This window comes from Pecten maximus, chromosome 9, assembly GCF_902652985.1.
Source record: "Pecten maximus chromosome 9, xPecMax1.1, whole genome shotgun sequence".
Taxonomy (NCBI): Eukaryota; Metazoa; Mollusca; class Bivalvia; order Pectinida; family Pectinidae; genus Pecten; species Pecten maximus.
In genome coordinates, this window is record NC_047023.1 from 6,003,200 (window position 1) to 6,025,352 (window position 22,153).

The 22,153-nt window shown below is 33.8% G+C and overlaps 1 protein-coding gene across 1 annotated transcript in view; it reads right to left on the bottom strand.

The window, feature by feature from the left end:
* Nucleotides 1-2,160: 2,160 nt before the first annotated feature.
* Nucleotides 2,161-22,153, bottom strand: part of LOC117334487 (zwei Ig domain protein zig-8-like) — a 78,558-nt gene continuing 58,565 nt past the window's right edge. The window contains exons 4-8 of the mRNA XM_033894143.1: nucleotides 10,592-10,805; nucleotides 8,817-8,837; nucleotides 8,112-8,399; nucleotides 3,677-3,703; nucleotides 2,161-2,683 (exon numbers count right to left, since the gene is read on the bottom strand). Coding sequence (XP_033750034.1) covers nucleotides 2,583-2,683; nucleotides 3,677-3,703; nucleotides 8,112-8,399; nucleotides 8,817-8,837; nucleotides 10,592-10,805 — 651 coding nt within the window. The 3' untranslated portion in view covers nucleotides 2,161-2,582. The remainder of the gene's footprint in view (nucleotides 2,684-3,676; nucleotides 3,704-8,111; nucleotides 8,400-8,816; nucleotides 8,838-10,591; nucleotides 10,806-22,153) is intronic.

Consider the following 22,153-nt stretch of genomic DNA (forward strand, 5'->3'; position numbering starts at 1 on the left):
ACTTTGTTTACTAGTCTGTTATCAATTAAAAGACTATATAAGGGTATTAGTAATATCGATTATATGATATCCATTCTAGGCATTTGCATTAAGTTCCAGAGTTCAATAGCTCTACATACTCCACAGAAAGTATCGTACTGACAGTTTCCCCCTTCGTATGTTGCAGGTTTAAAAGATATATTGGTGTTTAGAAAAAAGAAAGAAAGAAAAAAAAAAAAAAACAACATCGAAAGCAAGGCTTTACCATCATTTAAATAAATTGTAATATTTTTTTTTTCGTCTTAAATAAATGACATATTCTGAAAAAGAGAGTTACCATTATGTATTTTACATCAAATGATAACTTCCGTCAATATATATACGTTGTCAGCGATATGCAGCATGTGGCAATATTGGTATCTTCACATCTAGGTTTATTATCATAATTATATAACTAGCACGTGTAATCAGTCTCAGACAGCAGACATCGTTCCCATATTACAAAAAGGCTGGTTCGTGTTACAGTGCCATTAACTGATGGCATGACATCATTGCTTATATGAATATCCGGTCTAAAATTGACTCTAAACATTTACGTTTCTTCATTAAAACATATTTTGCAGATTCTGATTCATGTAATTGTACGTTTGACAAATATCAGCTAATTTTGTATCATGGGAGGGACATTTACGTTGATAACACTCGTAACCCATTCCCGATATTGTGTAGCTAAATTGTCGTTTCTTGTTTGTAGAGAAACCATGAGGCCCAGAGGGCCTACATCGCTCACTCGGATATGTCAGTAAGCATGGCAAACTTTTACAATATTACATTGGAATTATTTTTCTACCTATGAACTATGAATCTTCCAACTATGGTTTAAACTATATATGAACCAGATAGTTTTTCTCCAAGAAGAATTAAGATGTTTTTTTTTTGTTTTTTTTTTAACATTTATACATTACATCTAGGTGTGTTCGGGGTCAGAGTCACTATTTCTTTTTTGACAGAATTTAGTACAAGGCCATTCGGTACTTTGTGACTAGTAACGATTTATAGGATTTGCATTTATTTCCCCTATTGGGCTCTGCCCCTCTGCCCATGGGAGACCAGAGTCACATTTTTTTTCAAATTCTGTTTCCCTTTCCCCGTGGATGTCTCTGATCACATTGGGTTCAAATCTATCAATAACTTGATGACAAGTGGCAATTTAACGAACCTGTTTCTATTTCCCTAATGGGCCCCGCCCTCTCGCCCTTGGGGCAGAATCGTCATTAATACAAAATCTGTTCCCTACCCATTGGATCTTTTTGACTAAATTTGGTTAAAATCCACTCAGGTTGACGGACGACTTACGGATGGAGGAGGGGCGCCGCGTCATGGCATAAACTCACCAGACCTTCGGTCCGAGTGAGCTGAAATCAAAGTTCTTTTTGTGCTGTCAAGAAAACAATGTTAAATTGCAGCCATACAAGTATTCGTATTTGGACGTAATATTTAAGGCATAATTTATTTTCAATATGAGAGTAAAAGAATATTATTATATTTTGATATAGAAACCACATCTGGCTGAAATACAATATGCTATTCAAAGTGGCTTGGGAAATATGTCTGAATGAATAACAGCATTGTATTTAACCCCACATATCTGACTACACCACTTATTTCGTGTATCGGATGACTATCTAAAGTATATGAAATAATCAAGTATCAGTTGTGCGGAGAACGAAAATATTGCCTCTCATTTAAATGGATCACTGTCATACCGTTTTGATAACCTAATGTTTATTGTTGATTATCTTGAAGCTAAACACACACGCACATACATTGAACCTTTCAAGCTAAAGATATATTGCTCTTTTACGAGCATTCATTATCAAAATAAAGTGACATTTTCAATATTACAAGAACTTGACAGGTTACAAGTGATTTAAATTGTTTTGGTTAAACCTATGTTAACTCTTTTATTGCCCTGGATATTCAATATCCTCCGTAATGTTTTATGTACATTTTGTAATCATATGATTCATGCAAAGTGTGTCAGACTTATAACACAAACAATTGTAAAATTGTCGTTTTTGAGTAAAATGTGTTTGAATGATGAAATGATGAATTGGAATGAGTGAGAAGTATAGTACCAAAATATACGTATGTACACTGCGCATACAATGTAAAACCATATGCAATATATACACCATATTGTGTAACCATATTTATTGTCAGATACATAAATATTGTCCTGTATTGTCCTGTAACCGCATCAGTTTAATTGATGTTAAAAATAATATATTTTCAAATCACGTTATGTGTGCTCGTATACACATTTTAACGTAGAGTTTTGTCGAAGAACAGTCGAACAATTCTCATAAATCCATCGCGATATGTTTGGTCAATTTGTTTCGTCCAATTGAAATTTCTGTTTGCTCCTTCTGCATCCTTTCGAATTACCGCTTATAGAATACAATAATCAATTGGAGATGCGGAACCTGTTTCTTTCCCACTGTTCTTGCTACATTTTTCCAGAATTTCGTTCCGCAGGTTTTACCTTCGGCAATCACCGTTCAAGGCACTTGTCGTTATTGTCGTATAACGTAGTTACGATGTCATGTTAGAAAAAGAAGTATCATTGTCAGCAGTAGGACGCATTTTGCTGGCACGATCGATGGACCTCTGTTGGCGCCACGTGAAAACCCAGATTGTGTACCTAAAAATAAAATATTGGCTTTAAAAACATTGCTCGCACGTGTCGTAAATCAGTAATGAATTAAGAAGATTATATAACATCAGTTAAACTATGCATATAAATGCATACTTATCAAGACTGTGACTTCAGACATGCTCATTTAAGCAAACTGTGTAGGCCGATATGTTTTTATTTCTATGTTGAACAGCAAATCAGAACTGGTAGCATAGACCTTGAAAAATCCTTCCATTTCCCTCATATTGATGATAAGTTATCGTTACTTACAACGTAACCATTATGGACGACTTAAACTTAAACTATATGATAAGCGTGGTAATTCTAATGCCCCAAATGATAATGTTCTGTTTCTAGATAGTAACTCCCTGCTTTACCGACCCAAGATGTTTACAGATCACGGTTTAATCGATATTTGGGGACTGGATCCATTATCATGGTTTTCGTGACCTCTATCGACTACATTTAAAGATTACAACCTAAGGTTTCTAGAGAGGCATGTTTATAAAGAGTATCTTTTTACGGCTGACATCATATATCATTTCAAATATTCTATAGCCTTCCATGTATCAAGTCAGACGTGTTCGGTGCTTGTTGAAATGTCCCTTGGTTTCGTTGTCCTTTTGGGAATATGTAAAACCAGATTTGACATAGATTTGTATTGCCGATGTCCTCAATAAAGCAGCAGATGGTTACTCTCTCACAAGACATGGTCGTATTCTCTATGTATTGTTTCATGAATGCCCAATCAAAATGATGTTTTTGTCCAAATTCTTTGTTTTTTGTCGATTTTGAGTTAGAATTACGGTATTCTCTTCTGTTTGTTTGATTTAACATGCACTATAAAATATGTTTCCAAAGATCAGATTGCGTTTGAAGATTGTAATTAACTTGAAAACATATAAACAGGACATGATAATATCATCATTATAATAATTCTATCTAGCCATATAAAAACAAAGAAAATAATATAAACATTAAAATCAATAAGTGACTTACCTCGTTTTACATTATTACTAGTATTCGCTGAAAAGCAAGATAGAAAGACATATTAGTTCGTATATATATAGTTATCATCGCTATTTGAAAGGAGTACTTGTATATCACGACATACTGGTTTTGTTAATGATATATTACTGTATTAAAACATGATAAAACAGCGATATCATTAGGTCCCCACTAAACTATACATACTAGTTGCATTCCATTAAACTCATCATTGTTTGTATTAACATTATACATTTACATGTACATATTTTCTAAAGCTTACGTTACTTGGTGTCACGTGACACCTGGTTTGCTATGTAGGTGTCAATATATATAGATTGAAAACAGCTGATTGCTTTAGAAAGGGATTATCTAAAAGCTTTAATTTGTTATTTTAAAATTAAGTTATATGGACAAGACTGAAATTTCCAGAAACATGAACGTAAAAATGCATTTACAATGAATACCAATTGTTGTATACGATTGGTGTATAGAGTAAGTAGTTTAGCGCATAAGAATTAAATATAATATTTACTACGATATACAAATACCTCCTTCCCCCTTTGAATACATATCAATATGATTTGGTTGTACTGATAAATTCTTCTTTTAAAAAGATTAAAAAAGAACCCATTATCAAACATAAGAGTGAAAGTCAACACTTGCTTGCTAATCTAGCAATAAGCTGTAAACTGTAAGAAATGATTTCTCCAGAGAGCAATGATGTCCTGCTACTTTTATGGTAATATTACTATACAATCAATATCTTCATACGTGTGGTTAAGAACGTTTAATTTGTACAATGTACATCGTGTTGTATACCGTGTACAAGATAAGTATATTAGAACACAGACTAGTATCATAAAAACGGTCGTTAGAGCAGTAAGGCTTATTTCAGAATTAAATATTTTACAGTTTTACATATAGAAGTTATAAAAACATCAATCAAACCCTGCTCTCTACTGACTGCTGAAAATGCACACTATAGATCCGTTTTTTTCAAATCACGATCTTAAATAATTGTTACATACAACGCCACTGAACATGACCCAAAACACATCAGACGACTAACTAGATTTTATTTTTCATAATTCTATTACATAACCCGTATCTCAAAACAGCCAAATTGGAATTTGCTTCCGATCGAAGCTAATTCATTTCAAAAACAATTACCTGTATATTTTTTTCTATGGCTTGTAGACGCGTTTATTACCGTCCAATGGTAGTAGAGAAAAATGCCTTTCTGACTGACGCGTAAGACCATTGTATATCTCAGTAATGTTCATCCCTTATACCTGTTTCCGTCTTTAACATATTTGCACTACTCGTATAATCACGTTATACACTAAAACCAATAATAAACGTGTAATTCTCCGACCGAAAACACACGAATTACATCGTTATGTACTGTTACATCGTTAAAAGTCCAATATACAGGTAGTAAACAATGTGTTGAATGTAAATCAAATACTTCAGAGTCTGATCCTCTACGTACATTAAACGGTGGAGGGTTAAAATGTAGCGTAAATCCCTCACAACATTCTACCATCTGTTCGCGGAGTCAAAGCCAAATTAGATGTACTCATTTAAACGACGTGTTCATCGGATGTTATCCGCGATCATTCCGTTACTTCCATCACATGTAGCTGATTCACTTATTCCCGGACAATGGTTTATTTTGCTAATCATTGCACACCCTCAAATTTAGTATGAATAGGGATATATTCAAAATAATGATAAATCAATCGTTATTTAAAACATATAAAAATAAAAATATAAATGAATACGAAATTTTAACAAATCCTGAAATGTTAAATCGAAGATTTAATTGAATATAAATAAGAAAGAAAGGGATTTACTATGGGCATTTCCAGATACAATGATGTTAGATTCAAAATAAATTAGGAGTGTAAAGCAATCAAATTTTATGTAGGAAACGTCAATATAACAGTTTGCATTGAAATATTTTGAAATAATTTCAAGATGAATTCAAATTGTGACTCGTCATTCAACATCAAATAAACATCTGTTGTCGTATATTCAGAGGGGACCCTACGTGAACTGGATATGATGTAATTAGATCAGCTATATCATGATGCCACCAATTGTATTAACCGTAGCTCTTACTGTTGAGAAGTATCAGAAAAGTTCACAGGGCTAAGACAGCAAAATCACAAAACACAAAAACAAAAACAAAACCAAACAAAAAACAAAAAAACAAAAAAAAAAAACATCGCTTTCAAATTATAACGAAAACTGTCGCAGCAATCATTTGTATTTCTTTAATCTCCCACATTAATGGTCGAGAATAACATGTTTCCTGAGACCTTTCGAAGCATTGTCGGAATTTAAAATTCCCCGGTGTATAACGCTGACTTTCAAATTCATATTAGTCAGCCTTGATATGTTATTCTTAGCACAGAAAATCAGGTTTCGTCAGAGTTCTTTTTTTCTAATTTGGAAAGAAACAATTTTAAATTGAATTGCACTTCTCAGATTAAGTCCTTGTGGGTTTTGTTTGTTATTGGCTAGAATTTATTGGAGAAAAGGCAATCCACTCTCGGACAAATGTAAATCGTGTAGATTGTGTTGTTGCTAATGAATCTGTTTGATCAAGTCAGGGGACCAGTGCATGCTGACATTTTTCTTACTGTCTTGAAATGTCATCAAACTAATTATAATAAAGATACCTGAAAGCAATTTACTGTCTCTCGTATTCATCATTTTTGTCAGAATTTAAACCTAAGGTTATAAGTGAATGTAATGATAAATTGTTTCTAACTACTTAACGGGTTGTTCCTCCTATAGTTAACCGTAACTTCTCAAGTTTATATGATAATTGGTTTCCTCTAATTAAGCGTCATAAAATTGATACAAAATCTGAAAATAAGCGGGTTTATAATGCCCCTTCCAGCATTGAACTTACTTCAAAGTTTGTAATTATATATTTGCAAAATTGACAATTAATATTTCTTATGTATTTTCTGAAATCAGTTAACCGATACATGTATATGTCCTATAATTGTCGTTCATTTTCTGTATGCTTTTCAAGACTGCATTGTTTCCAATTTAATCAACACCAATTTATTCCAATACCGGTTCACTACATTGCCCAGCTCATTAGCAGGCTACACTGTAGGAATAAACTGGCTTACTAGCTCTGTGATAAGACATTGCAGAGTATTACACCAGCACACCTCTCTGCCTAACAACCTGGCGTTAGGAATTACAATGATCATCTCCATACTGATAGAGGTAAAACACTGGTGATCCAGCAGCTCTAAGGCATTCCGGTACTGGTCATTCCACTGCATATAAACCTGTACTATGTGTATATGTATCAATATATTGACCGTATTGCGTAACATATATCTGTATGTATATGGATAATAACTGATTATACAAAACATGCTCCCAACACAAACATTTATAGAAATAAGATATTTGCACTGGGAAAACCATTGATATGGATATTAGGAGGCGGCAGGCTAGAAAGGCAATTGGACTCCTGATTCATTCATTTATCATGATTTATAACGTTTTTAAATGACATTTATCAAAATAGATAGAATTTTGATAGAGATTCATTAACTAAATCTTTACACCCAACAAGACGTTTGTACACAGAAATGTCTACCTGCCATATATCAAAGCATCTATCAAAATTAAACGTTATCGGTCCTTGATACCAATAGCTCTACCACCAAAAAAATATATAGACGATTGACTCAGCTTTAGTAATCATGCACGTAATACCTCAACCGAAATATTCAGTATAACGTCTCGTTTGAACATAACGATTCGGCGCCATAGGACTCATCATTCGGTGGTTTCTAGCGGATGCTTTAGCATTTTAACGGTAAAACACATCAATTTCTGTCAGATATATACATGTATTACCTAGACCAACCTCGTTTAAGTCGCACTACATTAAAACTTGCTTTCATTATGATCAATGTTTGTTTTATTATCAGGGCTTTGTTAGGTGCCACCAATTTTATAGTATTTCATTGTTTTTGTATTGGACAATAAGTGTCCGTATTATCAGTGGACACCCCAATAATTTAGTGTAGATGGAAGGAACCCAGAACAAACGAGATTTTCCAATAGTATTGTCAGTGTCAAAACGATTTCTACTAAAGCATGTTCGTAAATATTGATGGATGTATTCTTAGAATAAGTTTGATAAGGAAATGACAAAATTCACGAAGATACAAACAGTGGACGTTAATAATTTAGCATGGGTAGAAAATAAAAGGTGAAATAACACTTTCACAGTGCAGCTATGTCACAATACAAAAGAAGGGACATGTACGGAAAAAGGTTCTTGTCTTTCAAGTGTAACATTACAAATCTAAAAGAAACTACGTTTTATACGATACAACCAAAATATGCTTTGAACATTGATGGTAAATCAGAGGGAAAAAGCGAAACATCAAAGAAATACCATTTAAAACTTGCACATGTATTGTTGTTATATAGCGTTCGGAGGTTCTGCACAAATAGTCTCCAGCGTCGGTCATTTTAGCCTTCTTGATTTTCAACACACTTGTAATTGTCTTTCTAGAGAGGTATACACTTTTGGTTATCTCGATCCCTCTCAGTTTATCCGAGTTGAGTTTGTCACCGTCCTTGAACCAATCTATGTCATGAGGAGCGTAGTAGTCGGTGGCGTTACAACTTAACACAATCGGCTCACCCTTGTCCACGTACCTTTTGCCAGTTATTTTTATAGCTGCAAAAGATGTCCAATATTAATACAGAAATAGTTTACATAAATCAAAACAGATATTGGGCTGTAATATCGTACACATAGCAAACCGGACTCATCGTGGCTATGTCAACATATCGTTATCATATTTTTTGGAATATAATATGATTTTATTTTATCAATGTTTGTACTTTTATCAGCAAATGTATTGCTAATTTTCGGTAGAGTGGTCAAATTTGCATAATCCGCCCACATGCAAACTAAAGAAAGAAAGCTTCTTTGCCAGTTTTAAGAGCCCCGCTGATGTGACAAAACTTGTAGGCAGAAATGTGTCGTTTAATGTGAAAAAAACTAAACTAAACAAACGATTACGGCCATGCCTTGTTATGTAATACACAGTCATAAAAGAAACTGAAATGTTTGCAAATACAGCATAATTACCTGCATTGTATATTGGCAAATCTGAAAAAGATCGAAACAATCGATATATATCTATACATATATCGATGTTATTATCCACTAACTTCGTATGGCAATATCGTATACATGGTATATACTAAAACGTCATAGTGGATACATGGTGTATACATGATATATACTAAAACGTCATAGTGGATACATGGTGTATATATGATCTATAATAAAACGTCATAGTGGATACATGGTGTATACATGATTTATAATAAAACGTCATAGTGGATACATGGTGTATATATGATCTATAATAAAACGTCATAGTGGATACATGGTGTATACACATGCTCTATACTACAACGTCAATGTGGATACATGGTCTATACATGAACTATACTAAAACGTCAAAGTGGATACATGGTGTATATATGATCTATAATAAAACGTCATAGTGGATACATGGTGTATACATGATCTATAATAAAACGTCATAGTGGATACATGGTGTATACATGATCTATAATAAAACGTCATAGTGGATATATGGTGTATACATGATCTATACTAAAACGCCAATGTGGATACATGGTGTATACATGATCTATAATAAAACGTCATAGTGGATACATGATGTATACATGATCTATGCTACAACGTCAATGGGGATACATGGTGTATATATGATCTATACTAAAACGTAATTATTGTATTCTAGAATATCATTGTGAATTCATGGTGTATACTTGGTCTATACTAGAATATAATTGTGAATTCATGGTGTATACATGGTCTATACTAGAATATAACTGTGAATTCATGGTGTATACATGGTCTATACTAGAATATAATTGTGAATTCATGGTGTATACATGGTCTATACTAGAATATAACTGTGAATTCATGGTGTATACATGGTCTATACTAGAATATAATTGTGAATTCATGGTGTATACATGGTCTATACTAGAATAAATGTGAATTCATGGTGTATACATGGTCTATACTAGAATATAACTGTGAATTCATGGTGTATACATGGTCTATACTAGAATATAACTGTGAATTCATGGTGTATACATGGTCTATACTAAAATCTCATTGTGGATATAATCTATCGCGGCATATATTCATACATTACTATTTGTAAATCTGTGTCCTCTGAACAATTTCAGTTTTGTAAACCATGTCAGTGATGAGCATGCTTTACTGTTTACAAGTGAAATGCAAGGGCTAAACAAAACCTCAGTTATTTAACCTTTAACTTGATACAGCACTCGTTCCAAAAACAATTTGTCTTCTAGAAAAATAGGCGTCGCCTATCAGGTCAGGGTCAAGGTAATATCTAGATTATATATCATCTTAGCTGAGTCAAAGACATATGCATCTCCTAATCAGGTCAGTGTAAAGGCGATAGTTAGATTGTGTTTCATGTTACTGAGTCAAGGAAGACAGCTGATACAACTCCATAGTCAAGTTAATAATATCCCAGCACTAATTTAAGCCTGTTTATTTCATTGAAGTCCGGTAAATCAATTTGAATCCAATGAATATTTAATTTCCTGTAGAACAAATCAGATTAAAACTGGCACAATGAAGCTTCGGATTTAACCAACTGATCCCTCTAACTGGATCTGACTCGACTGATGTTCTTTGTTTATATAATGTTAAAGAGATTGAACTTGAATAATACGAGATAGCTGTCATGTTTTTCCTCCAAAATTATCATATCAATAAAGTATTGACAAAGGAATATTTCCATGTCATAGATAGTCTGACGATATAAGTTATATGTGTATGCCTACCTTGGACGTCTAGATTAAACTCGCGTCTGATACTTCTGTCCTTGGTGCTGACCTGGCATTCGTACGTCCCCGCGTCCTCCAGACTTACGTTCCGGATGTGGAGATTCCACTGGTCAAGACGAACTTTGTGTTGTGTACTAAACCTAGCGTCGGAAACGTAAGTATAGTCCCCGACTGTTAAAGGATTTTCTTCCGAAGCTCGTCTCCAAACGACCTAGATGAGGAAAGTCAACATTATAACAGTTTTAATATGAAATACAAAAACCTATCATTTTTTAATATATCCAGTATATACGTATACCCCCTAGTTATGGCGCTAGATTTGTAACTGCTGTCTCCGTTGCATAATCGTACAATGCGACTTAATTTGAGATATTATTTTTTTTGTCATATTTTGAAATTACGTTCTTTCTCATTTCTCACTTTGCACTTTCTAAATTTTGGCTTTTATTTGAGCATTCCTCCCTGTGGGGAAGGCTTTGAGAACTTTCCCCTGACCGAACCATATCAGAGCCTATAAATGTATCTATCGTAACTTCTATCAACATTTTTGGAGTGGGGTGTCTATTCACCCGTTGTCAGTACAGTTTGACTAGGTGGGGTGATCTTCTAGTTAGTTTGTATCACAATTGGAATAAACGGTAGCCACCAAAAAGGTGCACACCTAAATACACTACACCCATGAATCACATAGGAGACCGTCATTAAATGAACATAAAAAAATAATTTGATAAGTTATTTTTCAAAATTATGTAAAATTAATGCTATTTCAAAATGCATTGTATATGAAAATGTAAACAAAGTTATAAATTAATCAAATGACATTGAGGTAATCATTTGAAAAATCTTTAATTTATAAATGTGATTTCCATTTTAGTTTTTATAGAGGTTTAAATTGGGAACATGCTTTCTGAAACACCCTGTATACTATCCCATTAACATATCCACTAGTTTTTAATTTAACTCGCATGCATGTACATGTCTACCAATAACAATGGCCTCGCCTCACAAGATTTTGACCTGAATAATGCTCCCGAATGTATAATCTATGTTTAAAACCCAAATCAGCATTGCTCGTGCCATTTTGTGGAATTGTGTAAGTTTCAGTCGGCAGCATATGGAAATATCCGGTGTTTAAACATATACACAGTTGAAACTGTTTTACTATCCTAAAGGATTTTAATTGATTCTGTCTTTTCTTCGGGGATTTTAACTAAAGACTTTAAATTTCAATATGAAATGCACTGAGGACAATCAGTAAGCATTTTTATCGCACGACTTTTCATTTAATTTGAATTTCTTAAGAAAATACTTAACTGGTAACTCTATACAACGTAACTATACTCATCAGATATTTGATCAATATGTATTTTTACTTCCTAAAATCAATTAATCTGCACAGGAATCCATCTTGGGAGCGATCTGACTTTGTTATGCATAGCTTTATACATGTAATAGACCCTGCATTGTACCGTACTACAATGAGGCCTGGGCGACCCCGGGAGTGGATGTGCTCATTTTTGAGTGTCATTGATTCGATAAGATAAAATAATTAAATTGAGAACCTCCGTGCATTGGATGTGTTTTATTTACTGATGCACTTTGCAGATTTCCTTAATTGATCTTAAAATGCTTAAATAAGTATCAAAGAATGATGTTTTATAGATTTCTCGTGACCTCAATACGTTCAAATGTGCACTGGTTTTCCTATTAAATTTGACTTATGTCTGGAAACAACAAAGACATCAAACGTTAAATGAATAGCAAATTAAGCCGCGGAATTCCATACAACATCGAGGATGATGTGTCGGTAATTCTGATATTTTTAAAGGAAAATAAGATTTTGTTCGCCTGAACATATAACATAATCTATCTAATAATATGACTCTACGCGTGTCGATATTTTGGGTTTTGAAATTCATTCATCCCAATGTCCCTCATGTCGGTCCATATTTACTTCATCATTCATTTTGCAGCTGCGGTATGCTTTCCATGAAAAAGCATTGGATGCTTCATATTACTTTACTGTCATTTTGATACGTAGAACAAAGAAGTTGCAATAGTTAATTTCTAAGAAACCAAAATTCAAATAATAGGCGAATATCAGGGATCTGCACGTTAAGCACCATCCGGAACGTTTTATGACATATACATTGATTTCTCTTTTTATGGTATATAACATCCTATGTCATGTTGAATCGTCTATTTCCTTTCTTATTACCCGCGGGACCAGTTCAAACTGAGCCAAAAAAAACGTCCGCCAGTTCAAATCGTGTTAAGACAAACCCAGTCAAACCCAAACCCAGTCAAATCAAAAGTCCACCACGGCATGTTTCAAACCGAGGTATTAGAGCACCCGCCAGGGAATGCGTAATATAATAAAGCAACAAGGAAAGCAAACACAGGACCCCAAAGAAAACATCCGACTTAAAGCAACGCAGCATAACCTTTACAAAATAATTACAAATAAAATAAATGATCGAGATGCATCATATATTCGATCTGGGCAGCGAGTACCAAGGTCTGTAAGAAACCAATAAAACTGCCAGTAATCAAATTTGGCCAAGAACGTTGAACATGCAGCTTTTACCCTTTCATGTTCATCCAGCAAATCTAATTGACTTCACTAAAAGTAGGTGTTTGATGGGTTTCGATTTGATAGATAACATTCGTATGGGTTAAAACTAATGCAATTGAATATGCCATAACTTAAGACACAGAATGAAAAGAACGCGTTTCCGACAAGTTTTTCCTTAAGATAAATTGAATAGTGGTCGGTCTCAATCTATTAGTTACTTAGAAAATGCCATTCACTATAGAGTACATATTGTGCAATTGGAATCCAAATATTGCCTATGTTACGGCATTTATAAAACTCAGTCAATAAATGATATTAAATTTAACAACGTGATCTACTTCTGTTGATTTGTTTTGGGAAATTCTCGTTGCATACCTTCATCTTGATACCAATACGTCTACCTTAAAATGGAGAGTCCACATCACCAGAAGGAGAAGAAAACCAACGATCTGTTATAGGTCCCCAAAAAGGTAAAAACAAAATGCACATGGTATCTGTATATATCATCCATTAGCTGAAGTGATAAGCGTTTCGATGTTCAAATTTACATAATTGACAGAAAGGTGTTATTCCCTAATCGATGCCCAAACGTGGATTTGCACTTTCAGAAAAGCACCGAGTTTTCCCATGTAGCGCAAATACATTAATTACAGTACGTTTTCCTCTATTCGTTATAAAATAACGCCTTTAAACGAGTAAAACCTGTCACAAACACAGCATTTTGTAATGATATTGAGGTTAACGGAACAAGTATCTATTTTTGGGAGAGATAGATAAACGTCAACTAGAACGGTAAAACGCATTACTGTGTTTCCTTCTAGTAAGCAAATATCCATACTCAACGTATATAATTTTGTTATTATTAAAAATATTTCTTAGATATAATTTAACTTATCATAAGTAGACAGGCTTATTAATTTTGGGGGCTAGTTTGATACTCATTTATAATATTCCCTTTTCTAGCATGCACAGGAATTATACGACTACATGCATTATTTCTCTATTTATTGATTTGTGCAGTGTGCCAAGTTACCTCCCCTATTTTGGAGTTACCCCCCTTTACATAGTATATCCGGCAGACATATTTGGAAAAGCTACTGAGAAAGGCAAATCCGCTTCATCCCTCCCAAATTTCACACCTCGCTGCTTTGGGTGTTCCTGTTTTATATTGCAGGCACATTCTCCAATTCGTAAAGACTTCGACCACGGCTTTCAGAGGTGTGCGTGGTATTTTTCTGGTGCACAACATATTGCTCTGGTTTTTTTTCCGGAAAGTCTTTATCAATTTACATCACATTATAGTATCAGCTTTTGAGTCTGGAAAGATATCCTGTTCCCAGTTTCTTCCAACTCTTTTGCCGTCACGTGATTGAAGTTTTTGGGCATCATTCGCCATTTACGTGTAAGATTAGACATTAGTAGTGAAGAAATATTATCTTTGTTCTTTGTTAGAGTGTCTTCTATCTGATAATATGATTTCAGAAGAATTCATTATTCTGCGCGTGGTTATATTGTTTCTTTGAAATTCCAAGCAGCGGGAATATAACTTACAAGATTATAATGTCAACAATGTCATTTTGTTAACCTGTAGAATGCATATTAAATTTTGGAGGTGGGTGAATCAATTAAACTGTATAATCCAAACAATATATTTCAAGTTTCACACTTCAATTCAACAAAAAGAGTGAAATATCCTATGTTACAATTCCTTAATAAACGCGCGTTTATGCTGGTGTTTAAAATAGTGCTGTTAGCCTAGTCATTCCTTCCACTCTGTTTTGTTGAACAGGCTGATAGTTGCAAACTCGTATGTTTCAGAATTATCGAGTTATAATCAGGTGTATTAAAAACAACAACAAAACAAAAACAAAAAACAAACTTAAATCCCAATACTCCCAAAGGAATATATTGAGTGATTACATTTGGACTTCTTGGCAGTTTTCAGATTAAAATATTTACCTAACAAATTATCCCGAATAAAAAACTGGAGGAAAATGTGTCTTTATGAAAATATAGAGGAAATTCCCAAAAATAATAATTGACGGACAAAGTTTCTATGTAATTAGTCCCTCAACGCTATGAGAAGGCTAACGAAACCGTGGGCCTGCCAAAACAAAGACAGATTCTGCCAAAAAGAAACGTAAAAGGGACTGGAATCGACCAAACCGGAAAGTTTCCTTAGGAAAATAATTGATTCGTTGGAACTTAGCATGAGAAGAAAAGGGAATAGACTCGAATTCCGATTTTGCCGCACGTCTATTGAATTGCTGGTTAGCATTTTTCGTATTCTTAAACATTTTCCACTTCACCGATCTAACTTTTATAAATGGTTTGTTATATACATATTGTTATATATCGATCAATTAGTACGATAATATTTTGATAATATGTTCAAATGAAATCATTATTAGGCAAATTCAAATATATTCAATATGTAAACTACAACGGCCGGGTGTTATTTTGGTGAAGTGTACATCGATTAAGCCTCGTTCGCCGCTCCTTAACAAATCTTGCGATTAAAATAAATTATAAATTCGGGGATTTATATTCATACACTAATGCGGCTTTGATATATATGACACTTAAGTTATCAGTATCACTATCGTAAACGGCGTAATAGCAGGAACATTTCTGCACTTATCCTGAAGTTTGTCATATGCAATCATTATTGTATTGTAAACAAATCCCAAGTGAAGGACATTTTAATAGATGCTGTAATGTTTTCCCTTGGGACATTTCATGTTTAATGTTTAAGGAATAATAGTGATTGATTATTCCATAAAAAATACTGTGAACAAATCAACAAAAATTTGATTTTGTCTTAAGGTCCTATCTCTGTATTACCAACGACGTAATACCATAACAGACACTGCTCGTTGATAATCGAAGCACATGTTAATTGACCATTACAACATGACTTTACTGAATATTGCTATTGGTGAGTATATATGCTCGTTGAATGTGTCAAAAACCCTCTTACATGTTCAAAATGAAACATAACAGTATATTACAGGTATTCCTTTTTGTAAATATCAGTAACTGCCTGAGGGTGAACAAAGACGGGCTACACCTGGACATTGTTGATACATGCAGCGCTACAATTGGTAAATTAATTTTATAATCTAGATAAAAATCGACAATAAGACATAACAATAAGTATACATGTGTCTATTATGTATGTATTATTCATGTATGCTTCATAAAACAAAACTTTATCAAATTATTACACACATTTCATTGCGTTCGTTCATCATTCGCGCATAGTGAGCACATCTAATATCGCGCCATTTCGTACTACCAAACAACTGTAGATAAATATATTTAGCACTTTTCAGAACAAGAACACCTATGTAAAACAGAGCTGCTATCTTTGTATCAAGTGCTATGGAATTAGCAACTTGTCTGGTTTTATTGAACAGTCAAATCATTTACACGCTTTGATTCCCCAGTGATGTTACACTGTTCTAGCAATTTCCAGAATCTCTTAATGAATTATTTAAAACAATGCCCCTAGGTGTGTATCCAGTACTCTGCTATAATCGGCACCAGTGTGAAAGGTCAACAGAGCCAACGTGCCATAAATATCTGACACGCCATATAAAAATCTTACAATTAAGCATCATTCACCATACCTATCAGGTGCATTTATAATTCATCATCTTTCGAGACAAAATTACCAAGGAAATAAATTCATTTTGATAATATCGATTAGATATAAATTCTATTTCCTGAAATGACAAGTTGACAGATAGGATTGGTACTGAGCATGCATCATAATAATGGTGTTCTTTATAGGTACATCAATCATCTTTACTTCAAATGTTCCTCGTGTAACTTTGCATATTTAAGGATAGGAAAGATGTATAGACTGTTACAAGTACATTTAGTATGCGTCCGCGTAGCATTAAATATACCAAACAACGTCAGAAATATACATGTCATTGCTATGAAAAGAAAAAAAATGTTACAAACAACAAATACTTAGATATTATTGTTTTAAGTCAGGATGCAGACATTTACGTTAACCGAATAATTTTTCTTCTTAAAATGAGTTTGTTCATCATCAATAATAAGCTTTGTCCTTTTATGATAATAATTCTGCTTTTGCTCGTGAAACTGCAATCAGTCATGAGATATGCATTTGATCGGTGCAATTATTACCTAAAGTGACCATATTTAAATGTCGGGTAATCGTGATGAGTAAATGATCAATCCTAATTGGTCCCATTTGTCTCTTGTATGGTGGTCATAATGACTAGCAATAAGATCAGTATTTTTCACACCATTATGTGTTAAAATTATCTCTGCTAGGTGTTTTAGAGTGACAATATGGCTGTTCTCAGAACAATAACTAGGCAAATACTGAAAACGTAAGGAAAGTATACAATATAATTTGAAATTACACAAAAGCGTCAAATAAGAATTTAAGACCATTGTCTTAGTAACATTCTCTATCCATAGCTGATCTTAATGGTTGAAGTATTGGTTATCAGTAAAATCATTTATTTCTATCTAAATAAATGTATCTGATTTAGCTCGGGCCATTGACTGCCAAATGACATCTGTATTCAATTGTTATGGAGCTGAATATTATTGTATTCCCATTCAGTTGTTTGTGATAGTCAGCTTTAATCGGATAATTATCTATCTATGAAGCCAAAATGAAACATATATATATCACATTATAACGTACATGGCTTTGTTATCCTATACAGTTACCATAATAAGCAGTAATTATCAATATTTACAGACAATGTAAGGTTTTATTCATATAATCTGTCTGACTTAATTCATAAAGCGTCCTATCGACTGACACATACAACAGTAGATCAAAGGAAACACTATGGATCACCGATCGTATTTGGCTGCCGTTCAATTTTCCAGGATGTGAGTTCGTGGTCAACCACACATCGCATAACGAGGTTTTGTACACTAGGAGCCATCGGTATGCACAAAATTCCACGCACCAACTCCTAAGGAGAACACTTACCATATCAGTCTTTGATAACAAGTACGCCTCATTTCCCACTTCCATGTCGAGTGATACAATAAAGAAATAGGCATCTCACTGGTAAGTGGTTTGAATGATTACTGAATCGATATTTTAATCTCAAATTAAAGTGCCACTTCATTTGTGGTATACCCATCCCTATGTTATATGTGTTATATTGTCATTAACATATCTTCAAAATGCATTTAATGTTGTCCATTATTGGCCATGATATTAAAAATAGCAGGATGACGATGCCTCTCATTTATAACGGCATGCAAAAAATGATCAAGCTCTTACGGGTCATAACATAACTCCTTGGTTGCGATTTACCGGAGCTTAATTATCCTAAGTACTTTAATTAAATATTTAGTATCGATCAGAATCGATTGCAAGAATGTGATGCTACCTTATTGTCGATAAATATTTAACGCTCTTTTCAGTGTCAATGTACAATTTATTTATTTGAAATAAGAACCACGAGGTGGTTGTAATAAATAATGTGATTTTAATCAGTTACGGTGACGATATGCGTAATTATCATTGCTTAGAAGATGAACTATTTTACCTTTTCCCCTGACAACATTAGCAACTTATTCATATGAAGGTTATAAAAACTGTACATGTTGGACACCGTCTCAGAAACCACCAATACAGGTCAGTCATTCTGAGCATGACATACATTTATGGAATATTCGGAAATCGTTTGCTAAAACCTAAAAGTTGTCAACGGAGTACCAACTCTTAAAGAAGCAAATGGGAAATAGGTACACAATTTGCTTGAAGGAGCAGCTTAAGATCCAAAAGAAAATGTGTACAAACATGTCTTTCTCTCCTCACCCATTGCAGAAACAAACACTGTCTTCTGTTTGAATAGCACTGCCAATAGATTCTAGTCTAACCCGTCCGGGTAAAGAAAACAATAGCTAAACTGTCACATTTGTGCCCTTTATGTAGCAAACAACAGAAGGATAGCCCAGCCTCAATGAAAATGTTTTCGTTAAGCCGGGTCTGTGGATAGTCCAGCCATAAATGAATACTTTTTTGTTAAGCCGGTTCTGTAGATAGCCCAGCCATAAATGAATATTTTTTTTGTTAAACCGGTAACTCCTGTATTATGATATGCAGAATAAAAAAACTTGAAAATTAGGAAGAAGTATATACAGGCTTCACAATTCTGAAACAAAATGTTTTCGAGATTATGAATTTTCGGATTTTTCGAACAGGAAATATAGTTACATGCAGAAAATGATGTGAAGCAGAGGAGGTCAGATAGCAGAAAAACCTAATGATAAACAATATTTTAAAACATGATTTATTTTTGGATAGAGATATTTAATTTAAAATAGGTTTTTAAAAAAATGTGTAGGGAATTGTATAATTTTGGTCCAAAAATATTTAAAGTTTTTAGGCCTTTTGAAGTGGTTACTATGGTTTTCACAGGTCGGGAAAACAGATTAGAAAAAAGTTTTCATATACTTCGCAGCTGTATCAAACTTCAAAATATTGTATATGTTACATATATATATGTAACATATATATATGTAACATATATAATATAGTTTTGTATATGTAATATCTAAAGTTACCTGGCTCATATCTAAAACATGTGGCTTATTTTTTTCCGTTTAGGGGACTTTCACAGTAAACTACTAACCTACTTACACACAATGGAAATTCGATACCGCATTTTCAGAAGTGCCATACATTTTATATTACATGGTAAGATTTCACATTTTCCAATCTTGAAAAGTAAGAGGAAATGAAAACCAAAAAAAGAACTCTGATGATAGGAACACAAGATACCCGCATTTTAATCCCATGTCCACCTAACACTATCTACATATACACATAATCAACCCATCCCTCGACAAGCCACGATGTAATGCAGATTGGCAGTCAACACGGGGATCGGTAGTTGACTTGTAGAACAGGATTATCGTGATTCCGTTCATATTGGCCTCGCTGACTCCCCGTTGACTGGTACTTCCTCCCATACAATGAATTATTTACATCCTGAGTACAGAATCTAATCTTCATCACAGATATAGATGTATACTAGACAGGGAACAATCAGGGTCCACGTTATCTGACAACGGTCCTAGTTCTAGAAAACGAAACATAAGGGAGAGATGAATTGATATGAGCTGAGTTTATTTCAGCATCTTTGGTATGATCCATTGTTCAACATACACATTTATTAAATGTGTTACTTATAACAGAACAACAGAATACGTGAACATGCGTATATTTGTATCCTTTCTCGTGTTTATTTAACAAAGATCAAAACGACATGTCGTTTCTACATATAAACAGGTTAATCACGACGGTTTATTGCAAGGACGCAGGGTTACGTAGCCGAAGGCCGCTAGATCGAATCCTTGCATAAAATGCTAATGAACTTGTTATGCTAGTATTTGAAAGGATCTTTAGTTTGTTTCATCCCAAACGACAGTGTAAGGGTTGTTCCTTTGATCGTTATACATTTAACTAAATGAAGAGACACAATTTTACACTTTTCGTACAAATATTGCGACATTTCACAAGTAAACTGGAACGAAACGTCGCAATATGCATATTATGGTGATAATCATACCCATTAGTACATTTCAGACGTAAACTTATCGGTGATATTAGGTGTTTGATGTAAATACCAGATAAAGTGCATGGTTCTAATTGGGACAACCATTGTTACATTCCGGATGTCCCTATCTAAGAAAAAATAATGGTTATGGAAGTTTGCACTTCATTACAGGGGTGTTGGAAAAGTGGATACTTATGACATGCTGAGGTGTTGATAAAGGGAAGGGCTCCTGTTCCGATACAGGCTTTGGTGCTCACATAGGCTAAAGTAGTTCATTCCAAGATGTTGTATGGAGAAGAAATATTACATTGGAAATGCTGGTGTCAGAGTGTTACTCAGAGCTATAGGGGTTATGGGTACATAATGGATTCCGTCCAGGGACGAGTTGTCATACGCGAAAGGTTTGAGGCTCATTTGAGGAAGTTTGACTTGTGAGGCCTGACCTATATTCGGTAAACTTTATAAAACTATACGTTAAGTACAACGTATTTAGAAGTTACTAGTTACATTCGGCTTGGTTAGAAAGATTTATTGAACTTCCAGCAGTATCGTCTGAGTGTGGCCAACAGGACACATATTACTAGTGCTTAACAGTAAGGCAAGTAGTTCAACTAATATTAACAATTTAATTGAGCTTATTAAAGGTTTTGAACCTTTACTGCAATTTTGTTAATTTCAAAAAGCTTATTTTTGTGATATACGGTGAATATCCTGACACAGAATCATATCTATGACTCTTTACAAATTGTTGGTTATGTGCTAACAAAGAGTCATAATTATCGATGAATCTTTGTGATCTGTCGGTGAATGTCCTAACACAGAGTCATATCCGTGGCTCTCTGACAATATCATAAAAATCGGTTCTTGAATTTTACAACACTGATATCTTAATCAGTTTGAAGATTGACATTAAATGAAATGCAAAACACACACGTCTGAATAAAAAGCACGTTTAAATATAAAATAAAATATAAATAATATATTATTGGTTCAAGACTAATACTTTTAAACTGTCTGTCCGGCATCCCGTGATGTTTCCATGGTAACTGATGTATCTACATTTCAATCATAAAAAAAATCTCATTATCAACACAGAGACATGTCTATTTCTGTCGTACTGATCGTGAAAATATATTTATTACCAAACAAAGGAGTAATTGCCAGCATGCGCTGTTCATCTCGAGGTTTTAATTATTTAACGTTTGATGAATCTTTTTTTATCATATACAATGCTAATAATTAAACAAATAAATATATTGATTTATTTATATAATTATATAGTTTATGGTGGGTTTTTTTTTTTTTTTTTTTTTCGATTTCACGCTTGTTTTTATTTTTATTTGATTTTCTATTTTTATAAAGTTAATGCGTACTCAGATGACTTAATTTTTGTAAGAATCCCATGGTTGA